At 40.0% G+C, this 27,975-nt stretch overlaps 2 protein-coding genes and 1 pseudogene across 5 annotated transcripts; 1 reads left to right on the top strand and 2 right to left on the bottom strand.

Annotated features, from left to right (window-relative positions):
* Positions 1 to 247: 247 nt before the first annotated feature.
* On the bottom strand, positions 248 to 18,733 carry atp13a2 (ATPase cation transporting 13A2). Of its 4 annotated transcripts, XM_071475372.1 has the most exons (30): positions 15,662 to 15,744; positions 15,502 to 15,555; positions 15,158 to 15,234; positions 14,562 to 14,729; positions 13,696 to 13,754; positions 13,540 to 13,606; positions 13,351 to 13,430; positions 12,983 to 13,060; positions 12,825 to 12,894; positions 12,543 to 12,677; positions 12,378 to 12,444; positions 10,674 to 10,805; positions 10,151 to 10,312; positions 9,584 to 9,694; positions 9,439 to 9,485; positions 9,153 to 9,341; positions 8,853 to 9,059; positions 7,623 to 7,733; positions 7,104 to 7,260; positions 6,759 to 6,870; positions 6,522 to 6,646; positions 6,186 to 6,364; positions 5,629 to 5,721; positions 5,394 to 5,473; positions 3,745 to 3,897; positions 3,496 to 3,592; positions 2,671 to 2,894; positions 2,337 to 2,488; positions 1,977 to 2,149; positions 248 to 560 (listed from the first exon to the last, which is right to left on the bottom strand). In XM_071475372.1, exons 3-30 carry the CDS (start codon positions 15,158 to 15,160, stop codon positions 393 to 395), a joined length of 3,399 nt encoding a protein of 1,132 aa, XP_071331473.1. In that variant the 5' UTR covers positions 15,161 to 15,234; positions 15,502 to 15,555; positions 15,662 to 15,744; the 3' UTR covers positions 248 to 392. The 4 variants fall into 4 exon arrangements, with proteins under 4 accessions (XP_071331473.1, XP_071331470.1, XP_071331471.1 ...); XM_071475369.1 differs by lacking the exons at positions 15,502 to 15,555; positions 15,662 to 15,744 and adding an exon at positions 18,578 to 18,733; XM_071475370.1 differs by lacking the exons at positions 15,502 to 15,555; positions 15,662 to 15,744 and adding an exon at positions 15,785 to 15,949.
* Positions 18,734 to 19,715: 982 nt separating this feature from the next.
* LOC139620140 (succinate dehydrogenase [ubiquinone] iron-sulfur subunit, mitochondrial-like) lies at positions 19,716 to 23,492 on the bottom strand. Its single transcript, XM_071475373.1, has 8 exons — positions 23,332 to 23,492; positions 22,131 to 22,264; positions 21,939 to 22,024; positions 21,704 to 21,840; positions 21,377 to 21,493; positions 21,041 to 21,142; positions 20,383 to 20,505; positions 19,716 to 20,275 (listed from the first exon to the last, which is right to left on the bottom strand). Exons 1-8 carry the CDS (start codon positions 23,395 to 23,397, stop codon positions 20,195 to 20,197), a joined length of 846 nt encoding a protein of 281 aa, XP_071331474.1. The 5' UTR covers positions 23,398 to 23,492; the 3' UTR covers positions 19,716 to 20,194.
* A 1,346-nt stretch (positions 23,493 to 24,838) lies between these two features.
* On the top strand, positions 24,839 to 27,729 carry LOC139619885 (ATPase family AAA domain-containing protein 3-like; annotated as a pseudogene).
* Positions 27,730 to 27,975: the final 246 nt, after the last annotated feature.

Raw genomic sequence — 27,975 nt, forward strand, 5'->3', positions numbered from 1 at the left:
TTTGTGTGGTGTTGTGTTTCATGCTCATTACACTAAACACTAAAAAACACCATTTCATTCACCTCTACTTTATAGGGAAGCAGGTGGAAATCCCAAAAGTTTGCATAAATGTGGCCATCTGACCATCTCCATGGTAAAGGTTACATAACCCTTTATTTGGCTAGGACATGCAAACATACCAATGGAGTGTTTTAATAATGAGACCAGAACTTGATAGAAAATATGAACATCTTTCAAGACACGCAACTACAGTTTACATAAAAAATAGTTTTTATTTATACAGGTAAACATGACTTTGCACTGTTAGTGAGGTCGTGCATGCAGTTCAAACACCTGCAGCATTGTTTTGGCTCTGTTGACTGACCAGTGTCCAACAGAGGGTAAGGCAGATGCTAGGACAAGCAGATGACTCTGTGGTCTGAGGGGGACAGGGTTTGATTAAGGGGCGGCCATGATGGAGAGTCAGACAGAAGGACGTGCAGACGTTTATACTGTTTCTTGGACAGACGCCTCCCACGCAGCAACCGGAGACAGTTAAGGATACCCAAATCTATCAGCACCTGGAGAAAAAACAAACAGCAACTGTACAGTTAGAAAGGACTTTTACCACACTTAAAGAGTGTTTAGCTGTTAATGATTGAAACGGACAATAGGCATTTGAGTACATTAGATGCTTTGACTTTTCATAGTAGGAAAAGCACATGTGTTTTTAATAACACTAACGATGGCTCGGCTACATTCAAGCGACCCAGACATTGAGCCAGCTTGTACCGGGCAAAAACAGCTTGTCAAATTAAATGTTGAAGGATCTGTGCTGCTCCACTGGCCCAGAGGCAATGCTTTGGTAAATGTTAATAACATTTCAATGCTTTATGACAGCAAGATTCCACACTCTGCATGTAAAGCCCAGATTTCAAGCCTTCTAGATATTTCTTTTTAATAATTTGGTGCATCTGATGTAGAGAGCAGACACTGCCCGCAACTCCGGTGTACATATGGGAATGTGTGCGTATGTGTGTGTTTAGGTGTTTTTTTAATTAGAGCCTGCTGTCACCCAGTGTCATGTACACTGGTCACACAGCTCTGAGTATTCTGCTGGGAGAACTTATCCAACACTAATAGTGCAGAATCAGAGATGGTTGTTAACATACATGAACATCAGCGTGTGTCAAGTCAACAATAACAACGGTTACAGAAGGTGGAGGAAGTGTCATTGGGTGCAATACCAAAACAGAAACAGTGCTGGCGTGAGGAAATCAGCAGTGACAACAGTGACACACAGGACAACCATGATACCTGCATTGACGTGATTGGATGTTACTAGTCAGCTGGTAGCTGGACAGATGCTGCATAAATACTGCAAATATGCCGAGCACTGGTGACACAGATGATGCCAATCACCTGAAGTGAGTGCAATGCACAGAACCAAAAGCGACATAGGCTCCCACATAGGTGATTAAAGTCTGAAACCTTCATAAGTCCAAACTTTTTGAGCGGTGGACTGCACACTTGCACATACTGTATATACAGAAGATAAACAAGCAGCAGGATTGAGTAGAACTGTTGTGGGAAAATGGTAATTGTTTTGAATATACTGAGCAAGCGTGAGTGGTTAGAAAGTTACAATGGACTTTTTTCAACCATGAAATCTTGAGTCACCTTTGAATTATGTTGTAACTGACCTAAACTCAAAATGACCAGATCCACTTTTTTCTTAACGAAGGAGCATATTACAAACTTTTTATAACCATCTCTCCAGCCTGTGGGAGGTCTTCAACAATGTATTTTTGTTGGAGCATAACAACTACTGTTGTTACCACCATCATGCAGAATCCCAGCCTCAGTTAAATCTAAAGACATTCAAGCGTCTCATATGGTTGGAATTGGAGCTAATGGCTGAATGAGACATTTTTTATGTAAATGTGATTATAGTTTGTCCTAAAAAAGGAAAATTAAAGCTTTATATCCACACTCACCTCCACAATAAAACAAATGAGGAAGTTAAGAGCAGCCACAGCCACGAGCAGCATTTTGTAACCCATATCAGATATGTTGTACAGTTGAAATGCTTGGCAAACGACAGGCCCAGGATACAACACCAGCCAAGTCATCAGGGAAAAGAGGATGAAGAGTAGACAGAGGAAAATCACTGGAAATATAAAGACAAAATAAAAGAAAATCACCTCTGAGCTCAAAGTCCTCATTCCATAAAAGGTTTCACTTTTCGCTTATCATATTTAGTGAAGCTGACAAATATGAATAGCCTACTGGTTCATCAGCATGGGTCTAAATGCCTCACCCAAAACCATCATCTTTGGACATTACTCATGACTTACCATTGTAGTAGAGAGGCTTCTTGTGAGGGTAGCCCTTTGTGACCACCACAGTCATGAAAATGTACTGGAAACCTGACAAGGAAAAGACACTGGTGTCCTCCATGTTGGGCAGATTGGCTGTTCCAAACACCGTTGAATTTAGCGGAATATACCTAAAATAATACAGGAGATGAAGTTGTACAGTGTGTTAAAGATCACCAAATGTAGATGGGATACTTTTCCTAAATCTAACTGAATTTTGTTTAGTGTTTAGAATTAAAAACACAAAAAACGAATACAAAACATTGCTTTGGGAAAGAAAAGCTCTTTACGGCTGTGTCTCTTTCTTACTGACCAGTCCTGTGAGGTGGTGATTAAGAGCGCAGCCAGCTGGCCCAGGATGATAATGCAGGTGTGGATGAAGAGGCTACCCAGGACAGGCAGAGCCAGCAGACTGGCTGGGGGTCTACAGGGATGCAACAGGTCACTGGGGCCTCCTTTCCCCATCACGATAGCCAGCAGAGTCACCAGAACAATGTCAGAGAACAGGAACTGCATGTCAGCCACGCCCGTCTTCACCTGCACATACACAACAATATTTATTGTGAGATCATTAAGTAATAAAGGTGAAGGCAGAAACTGTAATCTTGAGATGTTTTGATTGTAAAGACGTTACTCAGAGAAAGACACAACTGTGTGAACTGCAAACACACTGAATTTCTGTGGTCGATCAAGGCAACAGAGGTTAGCAAACACTGCTAACACAGACTCTTCACTTTGATGCTGAGTAATTATCTAGCAAACCAAGACACTTAACTAGGTAAGTAGGTAGCAAGGTTGTTAACAGGAGCTCACTGGCTAATTCAGGTCGAGTATAATGGAATAAAATGATATGAAATAAAACATTTAACTGACTGAATTACAATAATTTATTCTATAATTTCATAAGTAGTTTGTTCATTTATATAATCTATACAATTGTTTCTTACGATTATTTATTTCATAATGTCTGTTTTATTCATCATAAACTTTGTGGTTTAATATAACATCATGTGTAAAAGTTAACTGGACAAAAATACAAATGAATGGCAACAATATGCTGAGGCTGATCCACCAGCAACTGAGCAGAGAAACATGGCCACTCTGAAAGTGTGGGTGTAATGAGATCAGCTCTACTCACTGTGTAAAGGATGAGGACAGAGCAGAACTGAATGAGGCTGTACAGGGCCATGTATCTGAAGAGGCTGAAGGAGGTGACCAGAGAACATCGGCCCTCTCTGGAAAGACGACGAGGAAAAATGTGTTATTGTCGTTCCTGCTGCTAACACTGTACCACAAACATTACAAGTTTAGCTGGCTTTCAGAGACGTCACCCATATCTACCATGCTTTTATAACTTAAAAGCTATTAATGCCACCCACTTCCTCACCTGATAAGCAGCGGCACACAGCTGATGTCTTCCGTTTTGGAAGTGAAAGGTGAAGCAACCGAAGCCTCTGCTTCAGACAGGGAAACTCCGACATCAGCAGCCCTCAGGGCTCCACAGTCATTGGCCCCGTCCCCACACATGCCCACCCGGTAGCTGCAGTAACAGAAGAGGAGCATTACCATTTCATGTGATGCACATAATGCAGTATGGTTGATTCTATGTGGAGTGGCTTCAGAAAGCATTCAGACCCCATCACATTTTATTGTAAGTTCACTCTAAATTGTGGCGAGTTGCATCCTGTCTGCTTTAATTATCCTTGAGATGTGTCTAGAACCTGATTGGAGTTCGCCTGTGACAAATTGACTTAATCATTTTTGATATTTGGACATCATTTACAAAGGCACAAACCCACTATTCACACTGTTTGTCAGGACAAAAACCAGGCCACAACATCCAGCAACTCTCTGTAAACCTCTGTGATAAAACTGAGGTGGGGCATAGATCGGGACAAGGGCATAAAACAATTTCTAAGACGTTGAGTGATCTCAGTAGCACTCCTTCGGTCAGGCCTTTATGGTCGAGTAGCTAGATCAAAGTCACTTTGAGTAAGAGGCATATGAGGAGCATATGGAGTTAGCCAAACAGCATTTAAAGGCCTTTGAGGAAAAAAGTTTCTCCGATCTGATGGGACCAAAACTGAATCCTTTTGGCAGAACTCTGAAAGAGTGCGCAAAACTTGTGGAGACTTCCCCAAGATGTACAAAGTACTGAATTGAGGGCAGTTCAGTTTCAGTTTTTGATTTTAATACATTTGCAAAAATTTCTAAAAACATGTTTTCACTTTGTGATTATGGGCTATTGAATGCAGATTGACGGAAAAAATTTTAATTTTTATGAAATCTACAGCACAAGTAAGAGTGGAAAAAGTGAAGGGGTCTGAATGCTTTCTGAAGCCACTGAATATTATAAAAAAACCAAATACTACACTGCAATAATACATTTATCATACAAGTATAGGAACCCACTGACCTTATTATTTTCTTATACAACAATTTTATGTGGACTGAACAAACAGACAATGTAATGGCCCTCTGGTCTTTTATAGACCCTTTTCCACTGATCAGAATAAAATGTCTGAATTTGGAAAATACTGGTGACGTTCACCTTAAATCTAATAATATGATATCAGTTTGTACAATCGTGAATCAACGACGATGTGCTTTAAGGTGCTGTCCCATTAATGACCGCTAGATATTTCCAAAAAAGTATAATAAAAGTACAAACAATGAAAACTGCATACATACAGCAGGTTATTTTTTCTTTGACAAACATAACTGTAAATACTGAAAAACAACTGCTCACTTTCTGCATGATATTTGTGCATTAAAATAGTGGGATTTGGTATATTTTAATATATTTATATAATTTCAGCCAGTGTTTTGACTAATTATTAGAAAACCAGAACAAGAATACTCCTGAGGCTTTTCTCTCTGACAGTCTATCAACCCATGAGGTTAATGAGGGTTTATTTTACCCCAATACTCAATTCTCTGTGGATCGGTTGCCCTCCATAAATTCCTGCTGTGTTTATTTTTGCCTTGATGTTGCTCCTGTGTGTTCCAATTCTGCTTCTCTGTGTTTGAACTCACTTCAGTTTCTGCAGCTCCTTCACCAGCTGGGTTTTCTGGTCAGGAGTCATGCGTGCGAATACTGTGGCTCGCATCAAAACCTGAAAAGGCAGCATATCAAGAAAAGGTAGTCTAATGCCACTGTCTGAATTCAACTGTGATGTAATTTAAATCAATGTCCCCGCCGCTACTGGGGCGACACTTTGCATGATCCATTGTCAGAACATTCCTGCTAGGATTACACAGCTTACATTACCTTTGGCAGATACTCAGGGAAGTAGTCACAAAGGGCAGCAAAGGACTTCCCGCTAATAGCCAAGTGATAACCAAAACCACCCTGATACAGGCCCTGAGAACGGAGGCAAAAACATCAATAACAGCAATTCATCCTGACAGTATAAAAATGCAGGCCATGAAGGTGCTGTATGTGTGCTACTGAGATAACTACTTAATTGTCAAACATGACACAACCAATAAGTAAAAACCTACATGTATCAATGTGTGCATGTGAGTAAGAATTTGCTTTTAGTGACACAGCTCATACTGTATGAGAGATAATGGGACCTGGGTGGAAATCACCGTTGTCTCTCACGTGCCAGAACTTGGGAAAAGAAAATGATTCCTGTTCATTCTAGCATTATTTATCAGACAGTAGCACGATTATGGCTACAGTCAAAAACAAAGTTGGGCCAAGAAAATCTTCACACAACAGAACCATGATTCTCTTCTTCCCAGATGTCTAAATATGTTTGTATTTGACTTTAACAGCCTGAGGACCAGTGTACTGTAGTGGTGTGTCTGAGCTGGACCAACCCAGGTGATGACCTCTACGGAGCTTTGGCCAACAGTTGCTGCTACGTCTTCCAGGCTGAACCTCAGGGTGGGCGTGGACTGGGCAGTGTGGGGGGTGGCGTTGACGAATATCACCTTCTCATCGGATCCCACCATCCCACAGCTTTTTGCTACATTGACTGCTGTTAAAATGTTGTCACCTGTGTGAAGAAGGAAAAAACAAGATTTGACATGACTGAGCACATGATACTTGAAATACACAAATCAATGCTTGTAACTTAATGCCTTCATACTAAAAAAGATTAACTGCACAGTGTTATACTACTGTTGTGGAGACTAATGCAAAATATCCCTCACCAGTGACCATGACGCTGCGAAGGTGTGCCAGTCTCAGGATGTTAATAACCTTGGCACTCTCTGGCTTCACCAAGTTCTTCATCATCAGCAAGCCCAGGAACTGCATGTCTTTCTCTACTTCCTCTCTGTGGACAGACACACACAGCTAATTTTTGAAGCATAGAAAAACAACCACAAAAATCTGTGAAGGGGCTTTGGTGTCACAAAGAAGCCAAGAAATGCAGACTGGGTTCTCACCGTTTAATGGTCCTAAAGTCAGTGTTCCTGTCTACGGGTTTATAGGCGAGTGCAAGAACCCTGAGACCCTCACTGGAGAAGTTACGTAGTTTGCTGGAGAACTGTGCCGGCACTGTAAACAGAAAGCATCCCATTTTGTATAAATGTCATGAAGACAAACATGGAGATAAAATGCAAACACTGTATGTATATTTATGTAAAAAATATTTTTTATTCCCAGTCACTAAAATGCTTTTCTGCAGTTAAATGTTTAGACCTCAAAGGATTAGTTCTCTTAAACATGACATTATTATTTTCAGTTATAATGAATAATAATTTTAATCATCATTTTAATAGTTTTATGACCTGTGTCTGCTCGGCAGAGGCTAGCCACCATCTCAGGGGATCCTTTGATGAAAGCGAGGGCAGAGTGACCCCCCTGGGCCACTGTGACCACACTCATCCTCTGCAGGGCCGAGGAGAAGGGAAACCTCTGAACAATGGCCACTGCCTCGCTTGTGGACTGACATAAAAATGAAAGAGAAGAATGAGAGTTAATAACTGAAAACTGCAGATACTGACGTTTTTATGGCTCACAAGTTTTAAGACTTTTCATAGTAGGGACTCAGTAAACAAAGCAGAGATTACACTGCACAGGTCAAACTACATAAACTACTGATGTGTTTCCTGTAATTTCTTTCAGCAGAGTAAGGCACAAAACTGTTGCTTTAAATCACAGGTGGCCTGATGTTATTCCAGATGTCAAAATGTAACATTAAGGTTAGAAATCGAAGACATAGATCAATACCTGTTCAAGAGTGTTCACTTTAATAACACATAAGCCTATTGCTCAGTTTATATGGGATTGACTCCAGGGATACTCACAGGTCCTTGAGCTTGGAGCTGTTGAGTAGGGGGTCTCATAACAGCCAAAACTTTGTGGCCTCCAAACTCTGCATCCAAAATCTTCCCATCTCCCTCTGGCTCCTGTTGGGTCTGTAAATTACATATGATAATAAAATACTGTTTTGCATTAATGTTATAATGACAATTAACTGAAAGATAAAATGTTGCAGCAGGAGTGGGAGAATGAATCGCCTGAAGAATCCAAAAACACTACATGGCTTTTCCAATATCCCAGAGATGTGAACGGGAGGGAAACTTAATAACCGTTAGTATGATTTAAAGGAAAAAGCCTTCATTACAATATTTGCATTTTCTGTTTACACTGATAAGTGATCATGACCACAGTAGAAGTCATGTTTTAGATTATTATACTGTCAATTGTGGCATGTATTTACAGATTCTGATTTTCTGTGAACTGTGAGTCAAGCATACGGCTGGGGATCCTGCCTCGATAGTGTTGAGGTACTGATCAAAATGTGTTTGTAACATTGACTATCAAAAAAGTGCTGGGATCAAGTGTCTGCTTAGATTCAGAGTCTTCATGGTCACTTATTCTTTGATCTGATTTAAAGGGGTTATTTGTAAGCTTTCTCAGGCACAAACGTGTTCTCTTGCCGGGAGCCGGTGGTGATGAATTTGGCTTGACAAGAGCTTCAGCCAATGTTGTCTTTATCATACAAGAGGTTATAAAACACCCTCTGAGCAGCGCTACGTCTTCAGGGCAGACTGGAGGCTACAGTGAGTCACTGTTGGAGAGTGACAAGATGGGCCGGGGCTAGCTGGTTATCTTCAGTCGAAGACAGAGACAAGAGTTAACACTGGCGTTGCTTTCAACAGCTGGAGGCAGCTCTTGGTGAGTAAAGGAATGAAATTTGATGCTGAACTCGCAGCATTTCTTCTAGACTGGTTAGTAAACAGCTGTCTTTGTAGCAATAGCAAAGCTTACAAATAAATATTTGTAACAAAAATCTAAATTTTAACCACTATTTCAATGTGTTTAGCCAAGATTTACCATTTAAGAACGTTGGCGTCTTTTGTTAGATGAAAAGAGGTTTTTCACCAAGTTAGTAACATATCAAAAAGTATTGTTTTACTGTATTATTAACATAAGTCACTTATTGTATTGATACTGTTATTGACAAATTTCAAAAACCCAGTTCTAGCCAAGTGCTTCTTGAAGTAAATAAAACAAGCTTTATATTATCATACCCATCCAGTGGACTCAACCATCTTGAGCTCCAGAGGGTCTCCGAGGGGCTGACCTTGCAGCAGCGTCACAGTGTGACAGCAAGCCAGGCCCGAGAGCATGGGCCCTGGGGGCAAGAGTCTGGGCTCTGGGACCAGCTCTGAGAATCCAGCAGATCCCCCCTCCATCACTCCCCACACATCCAGACCCTCCTCCGTCAGAGTTCCTGTCTGATAAAGACAACAGAGCTCTGATAAAATGGCAATTTCAGCACATAAAGGGCCACAACTGTTCTCCATATACGCAGTAAATGTCACCCTCACCTTGTCAAAGCAGAAGAGTGAGACCTTGCCGCAGACGTTGATGCGTGGTGGACTGATGCAGAACACACCCTTCCTCTTGAGCCGGCGCTGGGCGTAGATGGTGCCAGTGGTGATGGCAGCAGGCAGGGCAGGAGGCACTGCAATGGTTACAATGTCCAGGCTCCTGATCACTAACTCCACCCAAGTCGCCTGCGCACATATCCAGTCACAAGTCAGTTTTTTTCTCCGGTTAAAAAAAAAAATACTGTCAGAACATACTTTGCAGTACATTGTAGTTTGCACTTACATTGGATCTGTAGAGGACCACAAAGCTGTAAATGGTGCCAAGAAAAGCTGAAACAGAGGAGGACAATATTGGAAAAAGTTTATTAATGCTCCATAAGTATTTAATTACTTAGAAAAATAAGTCAGGTTGCAGTTAAAGCTCTTACCAACACAACCCAGGATGAACAGGAACTTGATCGCGTCTTGGTAGAAGCGGAAGTTGATTGGCTGAGGATACAAAATGGAGCTGACCAGGTTACCCTTGGCTGTGAAAAACCCTGAGGATGAGAAATAAGAATGAAAATTGGTTTGACTTGGCTCTGAGTTGTTCCTTTGCAAACAAACAAGTTTCTGTTCACATTTAGCGTTACTATCGTGGAGGTCTTTTTTATTAACATTTCGAATCCCAAATTGTTCCCATTCATGTTTCAATACTTGGTCTTTTTCTTTCCTTGCCTTTTGTTGGCACATTACCACCACTTGTTGGTCAGTGGAATAGTATGAAACAATCCGCAGGAATGATCAACGCGTGACTTGTGAGTGCATACATGCGTGTAAAGGACAAATGAAACGAGGACCCACTCATAAAAACATAGCTTAGTTTTTACTAGTGGTCAAAACTCCACTGAGTACCTTTAACTTGCACAATAGCCACCAACTAATATCTGGTTTTAACTGCTAACTGGCATGTCAACATCACGTTACTGCCTCAGATCATCAGTTTCTCTACTCACCAGTGCTTGTGACCACAGCAACAGCACCACCACCTCCCGGCCCTCCACCTTTGGCCTGAATGAGCTGGGTACCACAGAAGAGAGTGTGTCTGCGCTCAGTCTCTGAGCTGTACTTGTCCTCACCAGCTGGCAGTGGGGTTTTCAGCACTGGGACACTTTCACCTGGACACAGAAAACTGGTTAAAACACTAATACACCATTGTGTTTTTTGTTTTTTCTGGTCAACAGTGTTAGAGATTTCTAAATTAAAGCCCAAAGACAAAGTCAAAACTGCAGCAACACTTAAACGAAGTGAATGACTATCGGGTAAAACTGTTTTCTATACAGATGTTATTCTCAAGAACATAAAAAATATTTATTATACTATTTGATTTCCGGAGAAGTTTAATGGGCCAAGCGGTCACGGCATTTCATCAACACAAAGATGAGAATATAATCTTACATCTGAAGTTATAAAACATGAAAAAAAGAAATTGCTCCAGTTATGTTTTGCTTGGTTGTGGAGTTCAGGTTTGATGCTCACCTGTGAGCATGCTCTCATTAACCAGACACTCCCCAGCCAGCAGGGCAGCGTCACAGGGCAGCAGCAGACCTTCCTCAGGGATTATGAGACAGTCACCGGGGACCAGATCCACTGAGCTCACAGACTCCTCGGCTGAGAAAACACACAAATAGGAATGAATGCCCCTGTAGAGAGCTGTGGGTTTAATGCAGACGGAGCACACGGAAGCAGTCTGGCTTTACTTAGTCCAAGGAAACAAAATCCTTTCCTGATTTATTTCCTCATTGATACTACATTAACAAGAGAGTGAGAAGAGATGTGTGCGTTCACTTTCAGGCACAAAAGCTACAATTTTATTTATTTTTCTTGGTTCAAAATTTGAATTTGTAATTTTCTTTAAAGCAAATTTATCTTAAAATAAATAATTCATTTTTCAACCCGAAAAATCAAAACCATATGTGCCCACATTCTTCTATCCATGCACTGTCATTGAATCCTTCCCCTCACAAATAGTGCAGCAGTAGGAGACTTAATCTTCATCTCACAGTTTCTATTTTTCGTAGCTGCTGAATGATGTAGCTACATGGTTGGGCAGAACACACAAATAGCTCAGTTTGGTTTTGCCTCGAGGGAGGAACTGTCACACATCTTAAAGCTGCCCTGTGGAGCTTTTTGTAAACAAAGAGTCTGTTTACACTCAGTGTTGCCTACCAAAACGCACAAAATGGAATATTCCTCATTAAATATTTACAAAGTCCATTTTGTGAAACTTTCGAAGCCTGCATTGTTTTCACCCATGTTTGCTTGTTTGCTGCTCTTTTGTAACAACTGTAATGGCCTCAAACAACGCGGGGACCCACTTGTAGTAACACGTGGCTTAGCCCATTTCAAAAGGGAACCGGTAGCTCCAATGCTGCATCGGAGAACAAAGGGTGTAATATACACTCAGTTGCCAGTTTATTAGGTACATGAAGCTAAAACTAATTCAGTCTAACACAGCAGTTCTGCAACAAATCAAAGGATATAAGGTTCAGTTTTTGGCTTAAACAGTTATAGAGAATTGTTGATTCAACTGTATAATTACTTCAGAAGATACAGTTTGTGGTGCTATTGAATTGCATTGTGGTTTATTATATTAGGCGTAACTAACACTGTAAACTGGCAACTAAGTGTAGAATCACAGAGACTGACTGAGGTCTACTTCAGACTTTGGTTATTTTTGAGTGGAGTGAGGAATTAAAACATCTGTGGTTAAGAGATGCACTCACTCATTGAGGACACATGCCAACTCTTACTGTCTGCCATCTGCAACAACAACTGACAGTGTCAGTTAAAAAATCAGAACCATCTTTTACTGTTTCTGACCCCTTCAAGTTGTGGTTATTTATCACTACATTCAACTATTGCTATGAATCAAAACCATGAACCTCTTCACCAACCCCTCAACCCATCAGGAAATCAAGACGGCCCAGAGTGTTTTGTTCATGCCAGGTCAGGCTGCTCCCACTTTGCCTTGTTCCTTTGGCAGACTGAAACATTTCCTGTGCCAAAAGGCTTTAGCTCCCGACTTCTTAAATACTTCTGCCACTGTTACTGCAGGACTCATGTCAATGTGAAGTGAATAAAATTATCCTAAATATCAATCAAATTACAAATCAACATAAATCATTTTCGGAAACTACAGGAATTTCACATTTGTGGAGGAGTAAATTTGCAAAAACCCACCTCCTGAGTTTCTGCGTACTGTAACATTTGTGACCAACCGGGCCATGTTGTGAAGAGTGGTGCTTTGCTGTGGAGTTAAGTTTCATATACTGTTATTAGCATCAATATACAGAGTTAAACATATCGTAAATTATAATCAGGTTAAATTTCCCACTGCAGGCTCACCTTGCGGGTCTCATACAGAGAGATGCTGATAGAGAGAATGGAAATAATCAAAATACATAGGGCGTACAAATAATAATTATCAATCATCCACAGGGTGATGCTGAAGAATTGGAACACATAGAATGGGTTGAGCACCTAAAGAAGCAAAGAGAGAGAGGTAAAGGGAAAGGAGTCAGCTCAGTTTCATACTTTCCCTGGATTTTTAATAAAATATTTCTTCAAACTGAACCATCATAAAAAAAAATAATAATCTGAGGGATTATAAAAAAATTTCAATCTCACCTCCTCAAACAATAATTTAATATAAGGCTTCACAGGCACGTCGATAAGGTTGGGCCCATAAATCCGTCTCCTGAAAAAATTAATGTCATGAATTAACCAACAGTGCCCTCTGAGATCAAAGACTCATCTTATTTGTCCATTCATGCATCCTTTCCCACCTGAAGCTCTGCTCCAGGGGACTCAGGCCCTTTTGGAAGCCATACAGGTCCTTGCAGGTCCAGTCCTCACTGAGGACACTACAGACAAAGATAGAAGTGTTCACCATAGTTGTGAAAGAAATATTCATATATTAAAAACAAAACATCATAATCAGATTATTCTGTGGCTGAAGCAACAAGTCTGTAGACATATTTTAAAATATATGTATTGTAGTATTTTCTTGGATTGAATTTTTTTGAAAATGGTCAATGTCAAGACAATGAGTATCAGGACATTAAAAGGTGTTTTTACACAAATATAGAGGATGAACCTAGCTGCTCAGTACTGTGTAAAATCCGACAGGTTTCTGGTTTTCTTGTTTCAATACCTAACACGACAGAAAGCTCCCTTCCTGTCCAGCCAGACATAGCGCAGCCCTTCAAACAGGTAGTAGCGCAGCAGAGTTTTCTGTAACATGATAGAAGTCACTTTCAGTCAGGGACAGAAGGTCATGCAGCACATTATTCTGCCAAATTCAATAAAAACAACTCAACATAGCTGTTCCCTTCTTCCTTACCTCCTCTTTGTACAGCCGAACTGTATCTTTCCACTCAGTGACCTCCTGCTCTCCCAACAACTCCAAACTGAAAGAAAAAAAAAAAAGTAAGCAACAGTTTGAACAGTTTTTTCAGATATGCGCATAGTGATGAGAGGATAGAAACACGGAGCTGACCTGCCGTCCTCCATCTCCTCTGTGAGGACCCCCACGACATGCTGCTGGCCGAAAGCATCCTGACGGTGAAGATGACAGAAATATTTCTGTGACTGCTGGAAACTACACACTGACCAAACATAACAGGAAGCATCTAATGCAGTTTATCAGAGGATGAGACAAAATACTGACGCAGACATGTTCTTCTTTTCCATCAGACACATTCTGAAACATTTACGCCTGGTGATAAGAGAGTCACGAGGGTAAGCCAACAGATACAAAGCAAACTATAAAGCTTTGGAGGTGGCTGTTTGCAGATATTTCCACTCAGTAAGTACATGTGAATCAAACAGATGGTAGGCAGCTTAGATAATAAAAACTGTCATAAAATAGTAAAACAAAATGAGGTATTTACTGCAACCTGATTGATATACATTTTGAAAGTGCACATTTTAAACTGAAGCTGGTAATTGCTAAGATTTTGTTCCAATGTATGTCAAATTTTTTTTTAAAGAACACTGTGTTTTCTGTGTAATTTATTTCTTGCCAGTGCGGAAAATAATCCTGAACAGAATTTTGGATGACGTCAATGGACACTAAAGTAGTACTCTAAACCCATAATTGGACATTAAATTAATATATAGACCACATGGAGAAACTACATTTCAGTGCAAGTTTTATAATAGCAGTGATTGCTCTGCTAATTCCTTATAACCAGGCTACTTTCAGCCATTATGATTATTTATCTTGTAGAACATAAGAGGATAATGTGGGACTGAGTGACTCACAGGTCAGGTGCAATTCTTGCAATGCCAAATCAGTTTCAGTAATAATGTCAACTGCCTAGCAAGTTTTTAATCGAAGTAGGAACTATTTTATTTTCTCACTCTTATTAGCAGGACATCTGCCAAAGCCAGAGGGCAGGAGCAGCAGCGGGCAAGGACACCAAGCCGGGGGCGCCAGTGAAACACAATCAGGAGGAGGCCCGAGGTCAGTACAGCAGCCAGACGACAGAACCACACCCGCCAGCGCACCCACTTATACCCCTGAACATCCTGATGGGACAAAGGAGTCAGACAGTCTATTCAGATTCAAAATTAAACAGAGGATCATTTCCATTAAGATGGTTAGTTTATCAGCACCCAGTTTACATAATACGCCACTGTGAAAAGCCAGAATGAGAGTGGCTTGTTTGCTTTCAGCAGTGATACTTGGACCAAATAAGACATTGTTCAAAACCACTGGTTCCTCTGTGTCTGTAAATATAACAAGGTTATATCCACTTCTCTAAGCACAGGTGACAGGTGTCAAGTACTCTACCACAACCGCTGTAGCTTGTCCACCTGCCAACTAAGATTCTCTATTTATATTTTCTGTATTTCTCTCATTTTGTCCTCTTTGCTTTTCTTGTCTTTCTCTAATTCCTTAGTACTACAGTTAACATCATTTGTCTGTTTAGCAGAAACACTGTGTTGATTCTTACCATGTGTGAGTCAGGACTGAGCAGGGGGTCTCGTGGACTGGGTGAGGGGAGTCCGCTCTGCGGCTCCACCAGACTACCTACAGAACAGGTTTAAGTGCTGTTAATACAACCGTTCCTGCAGTACAACATTTGCATAAACAGAGCAGCACAACACACACACACGCCCTTAAAGTCAATACTGCCAAACACATGAGACAAAGCTCTGATCTAATCCATGTTGCGGACTGCAATAATCTTTGAGGTGGGATGGTTCAAATCACATCTTTTGTATGAATTTGTTTAGAAAGTTTAGAAAAATATGATATGAGATAATGGAAGAAGGATTACTGAGGTCAATAACACACCTGAGAATGACGGATACACGTTGAGCTCCCATTGTAAACATTAACTTTTAAGGGCTACAGAGGAGAGTAAAAAGTCTTATAAAAAAAATATACGTTTGCTTTAGACCCTAATAAACGCCATATTTTAACAGTATACGAAACCCAGGAAATAAAGAAATACCGTGAGGGCAGTGGAGTGAGTTGTTCTTAAACTAGATGCTCGCTTCCGCTTCCAAAGACCTGGAAAATATCGACACGCAAGCGACTCAATCCAACTTTTTCGAAGAGAGGAGCCGCGGCTTACCGTCACTTCGAGACCGTAAATATAAACTTAGTGTATCCCAGAGAAGATGAAGTTATACAGAGGGTAAATGTCTCTGCTGCCGCCGGCGTGGAGCAGCCTCCACTCGTGCTGCAGCTGCGGCTCCTCTTCTTCTCCCCCTCACCTGCGCACGACGCCCGCAGCGTCAGACACCTGACCGCTCCGGTGGCTGAACCGGATCCCGGAGCCAGTCTGGGATATCGACCAACGCAGGCGGCGATTGAGGGTCGATATAATGTCAACACAGAAATGCGCAAAGAAAGCACATTAAATCCCTTCAAAATGTGTTACACAACTGTCGCCATGGCTCTAAACGGGGGCTGGAGGCTTCATGAAAACAAAGATGAACAGTGGTGGTGTGGGAGTGTGGGCAGCCACAGAGTTTCCTCTCCCCTGACACAAACAGCATCATCAAAGGCAAACATCAACATTTAACCAATTAGTTCAACATCAAGCTCATTAAGGTAATATGTTCATCATGATAGAGCTTTGTTGTAAAGGATGCCGTAACATACTGTGTGTTCTGGTGTTTTATCTGTGTCCTCAAAACCTACTTGTAGGTCTTGAACTGTGTAGATATGCAGCTAAATGCATAGCACAATCTACAATCCACACAAGAAGCAAAACAACTGAGACATCTGTTTCGTCATTACGCACATGACTATAATAGAATCATGGGAAAGTTCAGTGAAGCTGGGTTACTCCGCCAAATCACATGCTTGCCCTGTTCAAACTAGGAAAATCCCAACCAAAAGTAGACCAAAAAGTATCAAGTCTGCAATCGCAACCCACAAGTTTTGAAGTTTAGAGTCATTTGCCATGGTTTGCTGTGTGTCAGACTATTTTGAATTACATATTTATTTGACTATAAGACACCCCATAGCAGCTAGTGTTGTCTAAAGTGATATTGAATTTCAGCTGGTTTCAAGTAACCAATTCATTCACATACCTCACCCAAATAGACTGACTCAACACCCACAGGAATTCCAGATATCTGTAAGTCATCATTATGCCTCTTTTAAGTTACCCTTGTCACAGACATCAATCAATAACTCTGTTCAAAGGACCCGTTTGGTGGACAGGAGGGCTTCGGACACATGAGTCCTAAAATATGACTAAAGCTCCTGCTCTGTCCAGTGAACTGTGATCAACCCTAAGAAGGTTCAGGCTTCCAGTTTCATCTTCAATCAGACGCTGAGCAAAGTTTCTGCATCGTCAAAAAAGGGAAATGAGAATGCTCAATTGGGACACAAGACAGTCATTTGAGCTGAGGATGCAAAAAAAAAATTAATCCTAAAGCAGTGCAACACCAGCTTCAACTGCAGGCCTGTCATAGCAGCATTAGCAACTAGAAGCAGGAGAAGCACTGCAAGAGTGGCAGCAGTGTCAGTGACATGTATTGACTGGAGCCCAACTGATTGAGGCCAATATTTAGATATTTGAGAGGTGAAAGCTGCTGCAATCAACATTTCTGTATTAATGACGGGTCACATGACTGTGAAGGGGGTTGCTCGTAGCGAAGAACCCAGTAAGAATTATCACCTGATTCTGCCATTTTCTTCAGCTCTATGGAGAAATTTAGTGTCTTCTAGCTCATTATTTTGATTTTTACGGCATGCAATATTTACTGCTTGTAGCTCATCAATGTCATCTCCAGAAGCAGTTTACAGTGAAAAACACTAATAAACCTTCTGGAAAGCGACTGGCTGGTGAACTCTGTGGTGCATTTAAATCAATTATTGCAGCTTTAAAGATGTAACATAAACATTTTTGATACAAACGCATTAACTTTGATTTTTTTGAAATTATTTTAAAGGTATGAACTTGGCAGGAAATCCACCTCTTTTCTTTGCACTCAGACACAAATCACCTCAATAATGTTTGTCATTTCTGTGCTGCAGTCTCTTGTTACTTATCAGCCAACACATACCCCACTGCTGACCTAGTTGGAATAAGATAATGAGGCCAATTTATCAGTCATGCTCTAACTGAGACATTTGTAACTTTGCACCAGTGTTAGCTTTAGTAGCAAGAGTGGTAATAGCAGCAGTAGTTACTGTATTAGTAGTTACTGTATTAGCGCATGTGTTGGTGGTAATAAGGCCACAGTGAGGTTTGTGGATTATCCTGACCAACAGGAACAATGTTTGTAAAAAGAGATGGTAACTGGACCACCTCCATTGTAACGGGGAGAAAGAAGAGATGGATATCTCACTGTCAGTTGTGCAAATAAAACAAAGGATTAAAACCTGCTTTGCTTTTTCAGTAAATTAGGTGAAACGACCCTTTAAATTCACATACTATATATATATATATATATATATATATATATGTGTGTGTGTGTGTGTGTGTGTGTGTGTGTGTATACACACGTATATATAGTTTTGTCTTAAAATAGGATAGCACTGTCTAATGTTATTTTCCTAAATGAGTTCTATGAATTAAGGTCTTAGATATTCACATAGCTAACCTTTTTAGCACGATGACTTTACTACCGCAGATTGCTGAGTTTCTTTTGCGGAAGAAAAGTAGAGGAAATTGTGCACTTTGTATTACTCTGTGAGTTGTTGTCAGCATAAGCCCTGGAGTCAGTCTGCAGTCGTCAGCAGTCAGCACTCAGGCTGTCGCCCCCGGCTGGTTTTAGCTAACGGTTAGCAAACACAGCTAACGGTTAGCAAACACAGCTAACGGTTAGCAAACACATCTGTGTAGCTTTAACGTTACTGTCAACTCTCTGGGGGGAAACGCTCATGAATGGAGTTTAAACACGCTTACCACGCCTGTCCATCCTCTGGTCACGATGACAGCCTCCACATTGCCCTATTTCTCACCATCGTAAACCAAAGAAGACGGGCTGTCTTTTTAAGACTTATTTCAAACATGCAACTGTCCCAGCTACAAACTACAGCTTTCTACGGGAGGTCGCGCTGTCCAATATAGTCACTGTCGTGCCCATCCGTAGAAAGGGCGTAACGCGAATACACCGCACCCACTCAGTTTCTCCATATAGAGGCTCATTGTATCTGCATAACAACATACTTTATAATTACATTTTACTCTGATTAATAATTTTAAATTCATCATAGTCTGATAGTCTGATAAACAATCTCCATAGGATTCTATTCCGTTCAATTATTTTCAGGCTCTTGCTACTTAAATCCATTAGGGCAGTGAAAATTCACAGAGACAAATTTCTGTTTCTGGGCCACCATTAGTTAACTGCTAATAAGTTTCAGCTAAGGGCTTTAGAGCATTTATTAATGCTTTATAGCTTTAGTGAAAGCCTGCTTTAAGAGCAACTTCTTGGTTGCAGTTTGAGAAAAATCCCTTTTGGAACTGCATTGGTGTGAACTGCAGTGTTAACCTGGTTAGCAGAGCCCTTGCTTATATGCAGTTGGCCAGTAATTTCTCCTCAAAACACTAAGTCAGTAATACATATTCATGGATGAGAAATTAGGTTTCTTGGTCAAATTCTAGTCGCAGTGCACAGATTATTACTTTATCTGAATTATTACTGTATCCACACATGTAAACAATAAAACTCACTGATGGCTGAATCTCAGTCCTTGTATTGTGCATACTGGTTCACTGTCATACTGAATCAATGTAGCCACTGTTCTGGGTTGTTGAAAAGTCAACTTGTCTGCTGTGAAAATGGCACAGGTTGTACATCTTCTCTTTAGGCTTCGACTGGATCTTCTCCTTCTCCATACGCATGTTTATCGTCATAATAACATTCAAAATGATCATCATCACATTTGAAATATGATGTTGTTAAACAAAGACATCTCATTCATAATCTCAGGAGATAAGTTGGTATCTCTAATAACAAGAAAAATGCCATAATATTGAAGTATCATGTTGTAGTGAGCTATTTATTGAGATAAATCTTTTTGCAAATAAAAATGTCTCATCAGATTCTTCAGCATTCTTTATTGTTCATTGTAATGGAGTTTGCAAAGGAAATCAACAAAAGGGTACAGTGTTCTTTTCTCATCCAAGAACATATGTTTGACTTCCATCATGAGCTCAGCACACCTTAAATTAACAAATATTTAAATATTTACAGTCTGAATACAATGTTTGTGAGTAATTACAACAGAGCCTTCTTTTTTTTCCACTGTGCACACAAATAGAAGAAATGTGGTCCAACATGGTTTATCACTCAAAATGTTTCACTCGATAGTTCTTTCCATCACATTTTTCCCATACCTGCCTGTTTTCTGCTCCCTTATACAATCACACTTACACACATCCACACACGTCTCACACACTCATGAAAATCCGAAAAGGTGCTGATGAAGGCAAAACTTCCCAGTTTTCTCTTCTCTTCCTCTTAATATAGTTGGAAGTATTCTTTGTAGATCTTGAGCCACCTGGATTTTCAGATGTTCATGAAGCTGCTGCTTTCTTCTCCTTGTAAGTCGCCATCATTTTCTTGATCTCTGCAATTGCCTTTCCTGGGTTGAGTCCCTGTGGAGCAGTGTGTGGAACAGACTGTGAGAAACTAACACTCTATTAACTCTGTAAGTGTGTGTGTGTGTGTGTGTGTGTGTGTGTGTGTGAATGATTTGAAGTACCTTGGGGCAAGTCTTAGTGCAGTTCATGATGGTGTGGCAGCGGTAGAGAGAGAAGGGGTCCTGAAGTTTAGACAGACGTTCCTCAGTGAATTCATCACGGGAGTCAATCATCCACCGATATGCCTGTGGGACAGTAACAGTGTTGTTTACTCCATCATTTTTATGTGTGCTGACACATTGGTTCTGGAGACACGATTGTTGGTAAATTGGTGTAAAAAAAAAAACAAACTTTGGTCCAGAGTGAAAAATACCTCAATTTCAATGGATTGTAGAGAAATTTTATTAAGACTCTCACTGACTTTGGCCGATCTGATAATGACTGTCACTTCAAATTTCCCACATGTCTAACACTTGAGTTCATGACATGATACCTCCCAATCTCATGTCTAAATTTGCGCTTGCCTCGGTTGTATTTTGAGAGTAATGAGACAAAGCACATTAGCGTGCTTAAATGTGGGATATTGCTAATGTTAGCATGTTAACATCCAGTTGTTGATATTAACATACCAACTCTAATGTCAGCAATGAGTCCACAGCACAGGTGAGCCTAGTAGAGCTGTAGAGTGTGAGATGTCTGATAATGATATTTTATTCTTGTTAACACATTTAAAATTTCTATTACTGGGAGGACAGATGTTCTCTAATTGTCTTTACCCACCTGCATTAGGACAGCAGGTCCCAGGTACTTGTCTCCATTCCACCAGTAGCTGGGGCAGCTGGTGCTGCAGCAAGCACAGAGGATGCACTCATACAGGCCGTCCTGCAGGGTTAGAGACGACAGTTTATTCTGACAGCCTCTGTGGGGTTTTATGACTCCACGGACAGAGCATATTACTGTCATTACAAATGTGATTCTGCTACATGTCCTAAAGAGTGTAATACACCAGACATGTATCTGTTAGCTGCAAGCGCCACAATATGAAAACCTGCAACATGACTGCCAGGGGATGTATTATGACATTTGTGTAACTGTCTGTATTTCTGGTTCACTCACCAGTTTTTGCCTGTCCTCCACTGACTGGAAATACTGCTCCTTCCCTTCTTGAGTTTCATCCTTCTTTTTCAGGTAGGGCTCGATAGATTTGTACTGTGCATAGAAGTTGCTCATATCCTGGTGGAAATGATATATTGTTATTATTATTATTATTACTACAAACCAATGAATTAACTATATGTGATTGTGTTACTCCTTTTTAAAATGCATGTTATTTTTACACATGTCAATCATCATCATTTTCTTAAAGTTCATGAACATCTGCTATAGCACTTTCAAATACAGCATTGAAATCAACCTGTCTTTTTCCACACTTGCAATACTTACCGGCACCAGATCTTTGACCACATACATGTGTGGGAGTGGGTAGATTTTCGTTGGTTTGCTTGTGTTTGCGTCAATTTTGTTGAGGCAGGCCAGTGTGTTGCCTCCATTGATGTTCATGGCACATGAGCCGCAGATACCTGAAGAAGCACACAGTCAGTGTGTCACTGAAATCGGACACAGAGGTTCATGTTTCCGTGTTTTACTTGCCTGTTGAACCCAGATTTTTTTTTCTTACCCTCGCGACAGGAGCGTCTGAATGTGAGTGTGGGGTCAATCTCATTCTTGATCTTAATGAGTGCATCCAGAACCATTGGGCCACAGCTATATAAAAGGGAACATGTCAACAAGTTAGGACATGTGTTATATTATTTTAAGAACTAAACTACACCTCAGCAACATTGTTGTAATGGACCTGGTCATGACTTACGTGTTGAGATCAATGTCATATGTCTGCATTCGTGGCTTGTCTCCGGCAGTGTCGGGGTCCCAGCGGTAAACCTGGAACTTCTTGATTCTGGGTTCAGGAGCTGGAGCAGCTGCAGTCTGAGCATACCGCACCATCTGTATCACAGATAGTTAACAGAAGTAGTGCATACGGTTATCAAATGGAAACACTATAGTCATTCCTTCCTTTTTTCTTTCATCCCTTCCACTAAAGCACTACATTTCAGCTAAGAGAACGATAAAGAGGTACATAAAAAGAATGCAGAATAATGTGACCGCTGCTGGTTACGTCAACCAAGGTTAAAATGAAGTACCTGTAACGTAACACCAGAGGATACTATCAGCACTGTTACATCAACTCATAAAGACAACAGTGATACTCGTATTGCGCAAATCTGAAATAATCCAGAATAAAGTGACAGTGTAACACAGTACAGGAGAAAGAGCATTCGTTTAAACACCCAAACGATAAAATCACAATGACAAAATCCTTTAAAAACCATATCGTGGATTTTACAAAACAAAATACTGAAATGTAAAAAACTACAATTCTTCTTTCTGAGATACGCCATCATCAGATCAAATCAGTGTTATTACACTGTATCACATTTTGGCCAGCAATGCAGTATAGAACTGTGTGCTCCTTTTGCATAAGAAGGTATGAAGTCTCCCCCTGGTGGTAGCTTGAATGAACTGTCAGGAAAATGTTACATCACTTTCGAGTCTGTGATTACCTAACTGACTCTTTAAGGACAATGAAAGTGGGCTGAAGTACAATAACCTCACTATTTCTGGATGGTTACAGGAAGGAAACAGATAGCTATGTACCCTAACTGCTAGAAAGAAAAAAAATCTGATTATCTATATCAGTTTATAAGAGGGAGGAGTTGCACAACAGCTCAACTAAATCACAATGGAAAGGTTTGCTGAACATTTATTATAGTGTACTGATAATTAAAGCTCTACTATATTCATTCACGCCTTACTGTGAAGCTGGTAGAACTAGAACAGGCTTCTTTAATATTTGGTCACATTCACACACATAGCCTGTGAGCAGGGTGTGTTATAACAGGTCTTTACAGACAAAGCTAGTATCACACATTCTTTTGGGTGACACACTATAGCCTAGCATAAACTAAGACACATGTCTGTTCTAAGACTAAATAAAATGATTTTGCACTTACCACCATCATGCCAGAATTCCGAATAGCCAAGACATTTCGACTCAGGGCGACACAGACCACCGACATCTTTTCAACCGGTTGTGTTTACCTCGGTAGCCTCACTAGCTGCGGAGCGGAGTGGCCAGAGCACTGGTGTCCGAGCTGCCCTGTATGTGAGCGGGAGCCCCGCCCTCTACATGCGTCATGGTGCGTTCACATGCTCCCTCCTGGCGCTTTCATCCGACTGTTACAACACAGACTGCCGCACAAATACACAATTGAGCTGCGGCCAGAGGAGATAACAAATTGAGCTTAAAGCATGAATATAAAACCGGTCATGTTTTCATATCAAAACACATTTTGCACTTAACTGGGACGTAAATGTAGGCTACACCTCATCCATTAACAACATATATATCCGATAGCACATGAACGCACCATATGTAAGAGCCTCTTTCACAACTCTCATTGCTGCAAACGAGGGTCAGTTACATATATAACAATAACTGTAAACATACACCTTTTTTGCTCATATTTCCCAGTTCTTATGTGATTAAAGTGAAATGCATTGATTTCTTAAAAATATTTTCCAACTTAAATTAATTAATTAAATTTTTGGTGTGCAATTTTCAGCTGTGAATGTATGTCTTTGACTCAATAAATAATAGGACATCTCAATTAAGTAATTAAAATTTTGTGTTATTCTTAGCACACATTGATACTCAATATGTCTTTCACCAATCCATTTTTATAATGATATATAAAGCATAGATCCTACTTGCTGTGTAAATTCAGTCTGAATTATACAACAGTCAATTTTGACCCTTACTTTTGCCCTAATAAAGACAGGGCCTACTCTGTGTGGTATTACTAATATGATGATGATGATGATGATGATGATGATTATTATATGACTATTTTATAATAATGATAAATAATATAATATATATAATAAACTTTATTTGTGTAGCACCTTTCATACAAAAACAAAAATGCAGCCTAAAGTGCTTCACAATAAAGAAATTACATGCAAGTGCTTAACATGAAAGAGACATGAATAAGATGAACATAAAATCATGTTGGAATCATTCATGGAAAATGAGATGGAAAATAAAACATGCTTGATAGACTAATAATAATAAGACAAAGTAAAGTGAATAATAAGGGAGGGAAAAACTCATGTACTGCAGATTTGGAGTGATTCAATAATCTTTGTCCACATGGTCAATAAAACTGAGCATCCAGCTCAGCCCCTTACCTGTCCCACACATCATGACCTTCATGTTAATATGTGGGGAACATGTTTCTTGTGGTCCACTGTGTTTGGGTATTTTTACCCAGTCCATGTCAAGCACAGTGTATTTTTGTTTTAATGGTGGCCACTGGATTCACCTCAGCACAGGATCAGTTCTGCATCATCATTATGGTCACTGTTCAAAATGTATGCAACTGTAGTTGTGCAGGGGGTCAAAACTAGTTCACCCAGTAAAGCAGCTTCCTCCACAGTTCCTTCTTATTTCAGGAGGGCATGTTAAAGAAGTGCTGGGGCCGGCTCATAAATATGCAGGAACAGATTCTACAGCTGGAGCATGAGAGTAAGTAAAAGTAGGTTTTAAGGGGAGGGGCAGAGGGGGGGCTATACCTCTGAAATGATTTTGCGATCACCTGTTACTGTGTTCAGAAGAAATAACTGCTAAACCCTGATGTCAGTAAACATAACTCCAACAGCTGCTTTGGTGCAGATGAAGGGCGAGTACATCTAACCCCGGGGGAGAAGATATGGAAAACTCTTACAGAGGAGACAAAGCAAACCTGAGCAGTATGGAATTAACACTGTACACACCGTGCTATTCTGACAGTAAAACACAAGTTTTACTTAAAAGGAAAATACAGTATATTTTACATATAAATGTTATGGACTGTTTTCTCGCCTCTAGAGGGCACAATATCAAGACAAACTGACCAGACAGAAGTATGATGATCAGCTCAGGCAACAGGTAAACCTTTTAAACAGAGACCTGAAATAAATATCTGTTCTACCTGAATGGATAATTCATCATGCTTCAACTCCACAGTATTTTCTCAATGAGGACAATCTTTGCAAATGTGAAGCAAGAGGCCATGAGGAAAGGTAAGGGATAAACCCAAATGCACCTTGGTATTTTACATTACTTCGTCTGTGGTCCGGACACTGCAGTGGAGCAGGACTATCCAGCCCAGAGGAGTTACAAGGCATTCACAAAATAATAATGTTATTATTTTCATTAGCAATTAATCTGCCAGTTATTTTCTAGATTGATAAATTATTCATTTGGTCTGTAAAATATAAGAAATAGTGAAAACATTTGTGATAACCAAAATGAAAGATATTTAGTTTGCTATCATGTATGACAGAGAAAAGCATCAAATCTTTACATCTGCAAGTATTTGGAATTACTGCTTAAGAATGACTAAAACGAGAATTTGATCATCAAATTAATTGCATTTTTCTGTCAATTGACTAATTGATTAATGCACAAATCATTGCAGCTCTAATTCTAATGTTTAACCTTATGATAAAACATAAATCACCCTCTCCACAACATCCTTGCAGGCAAGAGAAGCAGCTACAGCAGCAGCTGTATCTAAATTAGCTATTTGCATTTGGTGTCTACTCAAATTAGCAGATTTTTATTTTCTTGTAATTGAACAACAAAAAACATGGACACAAATAGACCTTTTGTAATGACATCTTAATAAGTGAATAATTCAACAATACTTAAATGAATAAATTGGTGAAGAGTTCATACAGTAATAATCATCAGAAGAAAATGTTCTTTCTGATTTGATGGAACTCACTGGTTGTGAATTGAATTCTGTTAAAGATAAACATTTTAAATGCTGCTATTAGGATTATTTACGTATGAAGAAAAAATAGTTTAAAGTTGCGCAGTAGATGCAACAGTTACAAATTATCTCTTGACTTTTCAGTGCGCCTCAACTCTTTTAGCCTGTTTTAGCTTATTGTTTTGGTTTTTTAGCCTCTGTTTTTATCAAAAATGTTCTAATAAACCCACTGTACACTACCTGCTCAGCACCAAACAGCAGATGGAGACAGTTAGGAACTCAGCACAGTGAAGCATTTAGCAGCTAAAGAGCCAGATGTTACAACTACTACATTCTGTAAGAGCTACAAGTAGCATGAACGTTGGACTCAGAAACATGACTCCAAATAATCACATTACATGATATGATATGTCAGTGCTGTGTTTACAACTTGTTCTGCTGCCCCAAGTTGGCAAAAAATATTAATGCTGCTTCAAGTTTTATGCATCATAGGTTGAGATCATACATGCTGTTAAACAGCAACTCCCTGCAGTTACTCCAAGAAATAAAATAGCAGGAGGAGAGTCATTAATAGATCAAAAGAAGAGACAATAAACGGCTTAGTTAAAGCAGTCACACAAAAAAGCAGTCACTCGTTTTTATTTCTATAAAAAAATTTGATATCACAAGATGGAAAATGCCATTCTCAAAAAAAAAGTGTGACAATGTCAGTTACAGGTCACTGCAAGATGTGGAAGAGATATTATACTTCCTGTTGATCACAGTTAAAGGCTGATGACTTATATTATTATCTACTGTATATATCACCTACTGGCCACTTCAGCATGAATGCATAGGGTGTCCATATTAAAAGGGCCAAAACGCACAGAGGGACTGTATCTAAATCAGTTCAATCTAGTTTTAGCTTAGTGTAATAATAAGTGAAATCATGATGATTTCACAGCTCTGTCAGACGTGGTCATAAGTCTGTGGGATTTAATATTTGCTTCTTTTCCTCAAAGCTACCACTGAATGTGAAACAGAGCTGAGACACAAGAACGACCTGTTTCGGGTTTAAGTGGAGGCCGCCTGAAAGTTGCTGAACACTGACAAACTGTCCTTGAATCTAAGGTGAAGGCAGAATGACTTTCTACTTTCCTTAATCCTCAGAGTAACTGGCATGTTATCTTCTACTATCTCTCGCAGTTCAGTAAAAATCCCAGAGGGTGGCAGTGGGTGTAGCTGCCACAGTGGAGGCAGTCAGTGAGATAATTGTGTTTTGTTCCAGGCAGGACGGCAGGAGCAGTGTTTGAGGAAGGATTCAGGGCCCTCATCTCTGGCTGGGACACGGTAAATCCATGTCAGACCTGTCACACTTTGTCACACTTTCACCACAGGAGGACTGCAGAGGATTATGGGAGCCGCTGGTCTTCATATCTGATGTACCGTACTCAGTTTTTGAGACTGTGTGTGTTTGTGTGAAAGAGCTCCAGGTTAACAGTTGCAGAGGCCACCAAACACCCATTAAAGTCAAACTAGATCCAGATTTTCATGTTTTTACTATTTATTGTGTGGCTGTTAAAAATCCAACTCACATCATATACACAAAAATGAGGTCCATGCATAAAAATATTATATTTTAAAGAGCTTTAGATAAATGCTTTCTACATGGGGATTATTTGTGTATTTTGTTGTTTTTAAGAACCACTGTTCATAAATAACAGTGAAATGTCTGGAGCATTGCTGTATTTGAAGTTTTCGACATCAGCCTGTAACAGCTTGAAGCGCATCAAATTTATTTTCTGACAAAGAATAGTATAAATGGATTTATTTATTTGTGTATCATCTGCTGCACATCCT

Source organism: Trachinotus anak, unplaced genomic scaffold, assembly GCF_046630095.1.
Source record: "Trachinotus anak isolate AG129_WGS33_773 ecotype Australia unplaced genomic scaffold, CSIRO_AGI_Tana_v1 ptg000004l, whole genome shotgun sequence".
Lineage (NCBI taxonomy): Eukaryota > Metazoa > Chordata > Actinopteri > Carangiformes > Carangidae > Trachinotus > Trachinotus anak.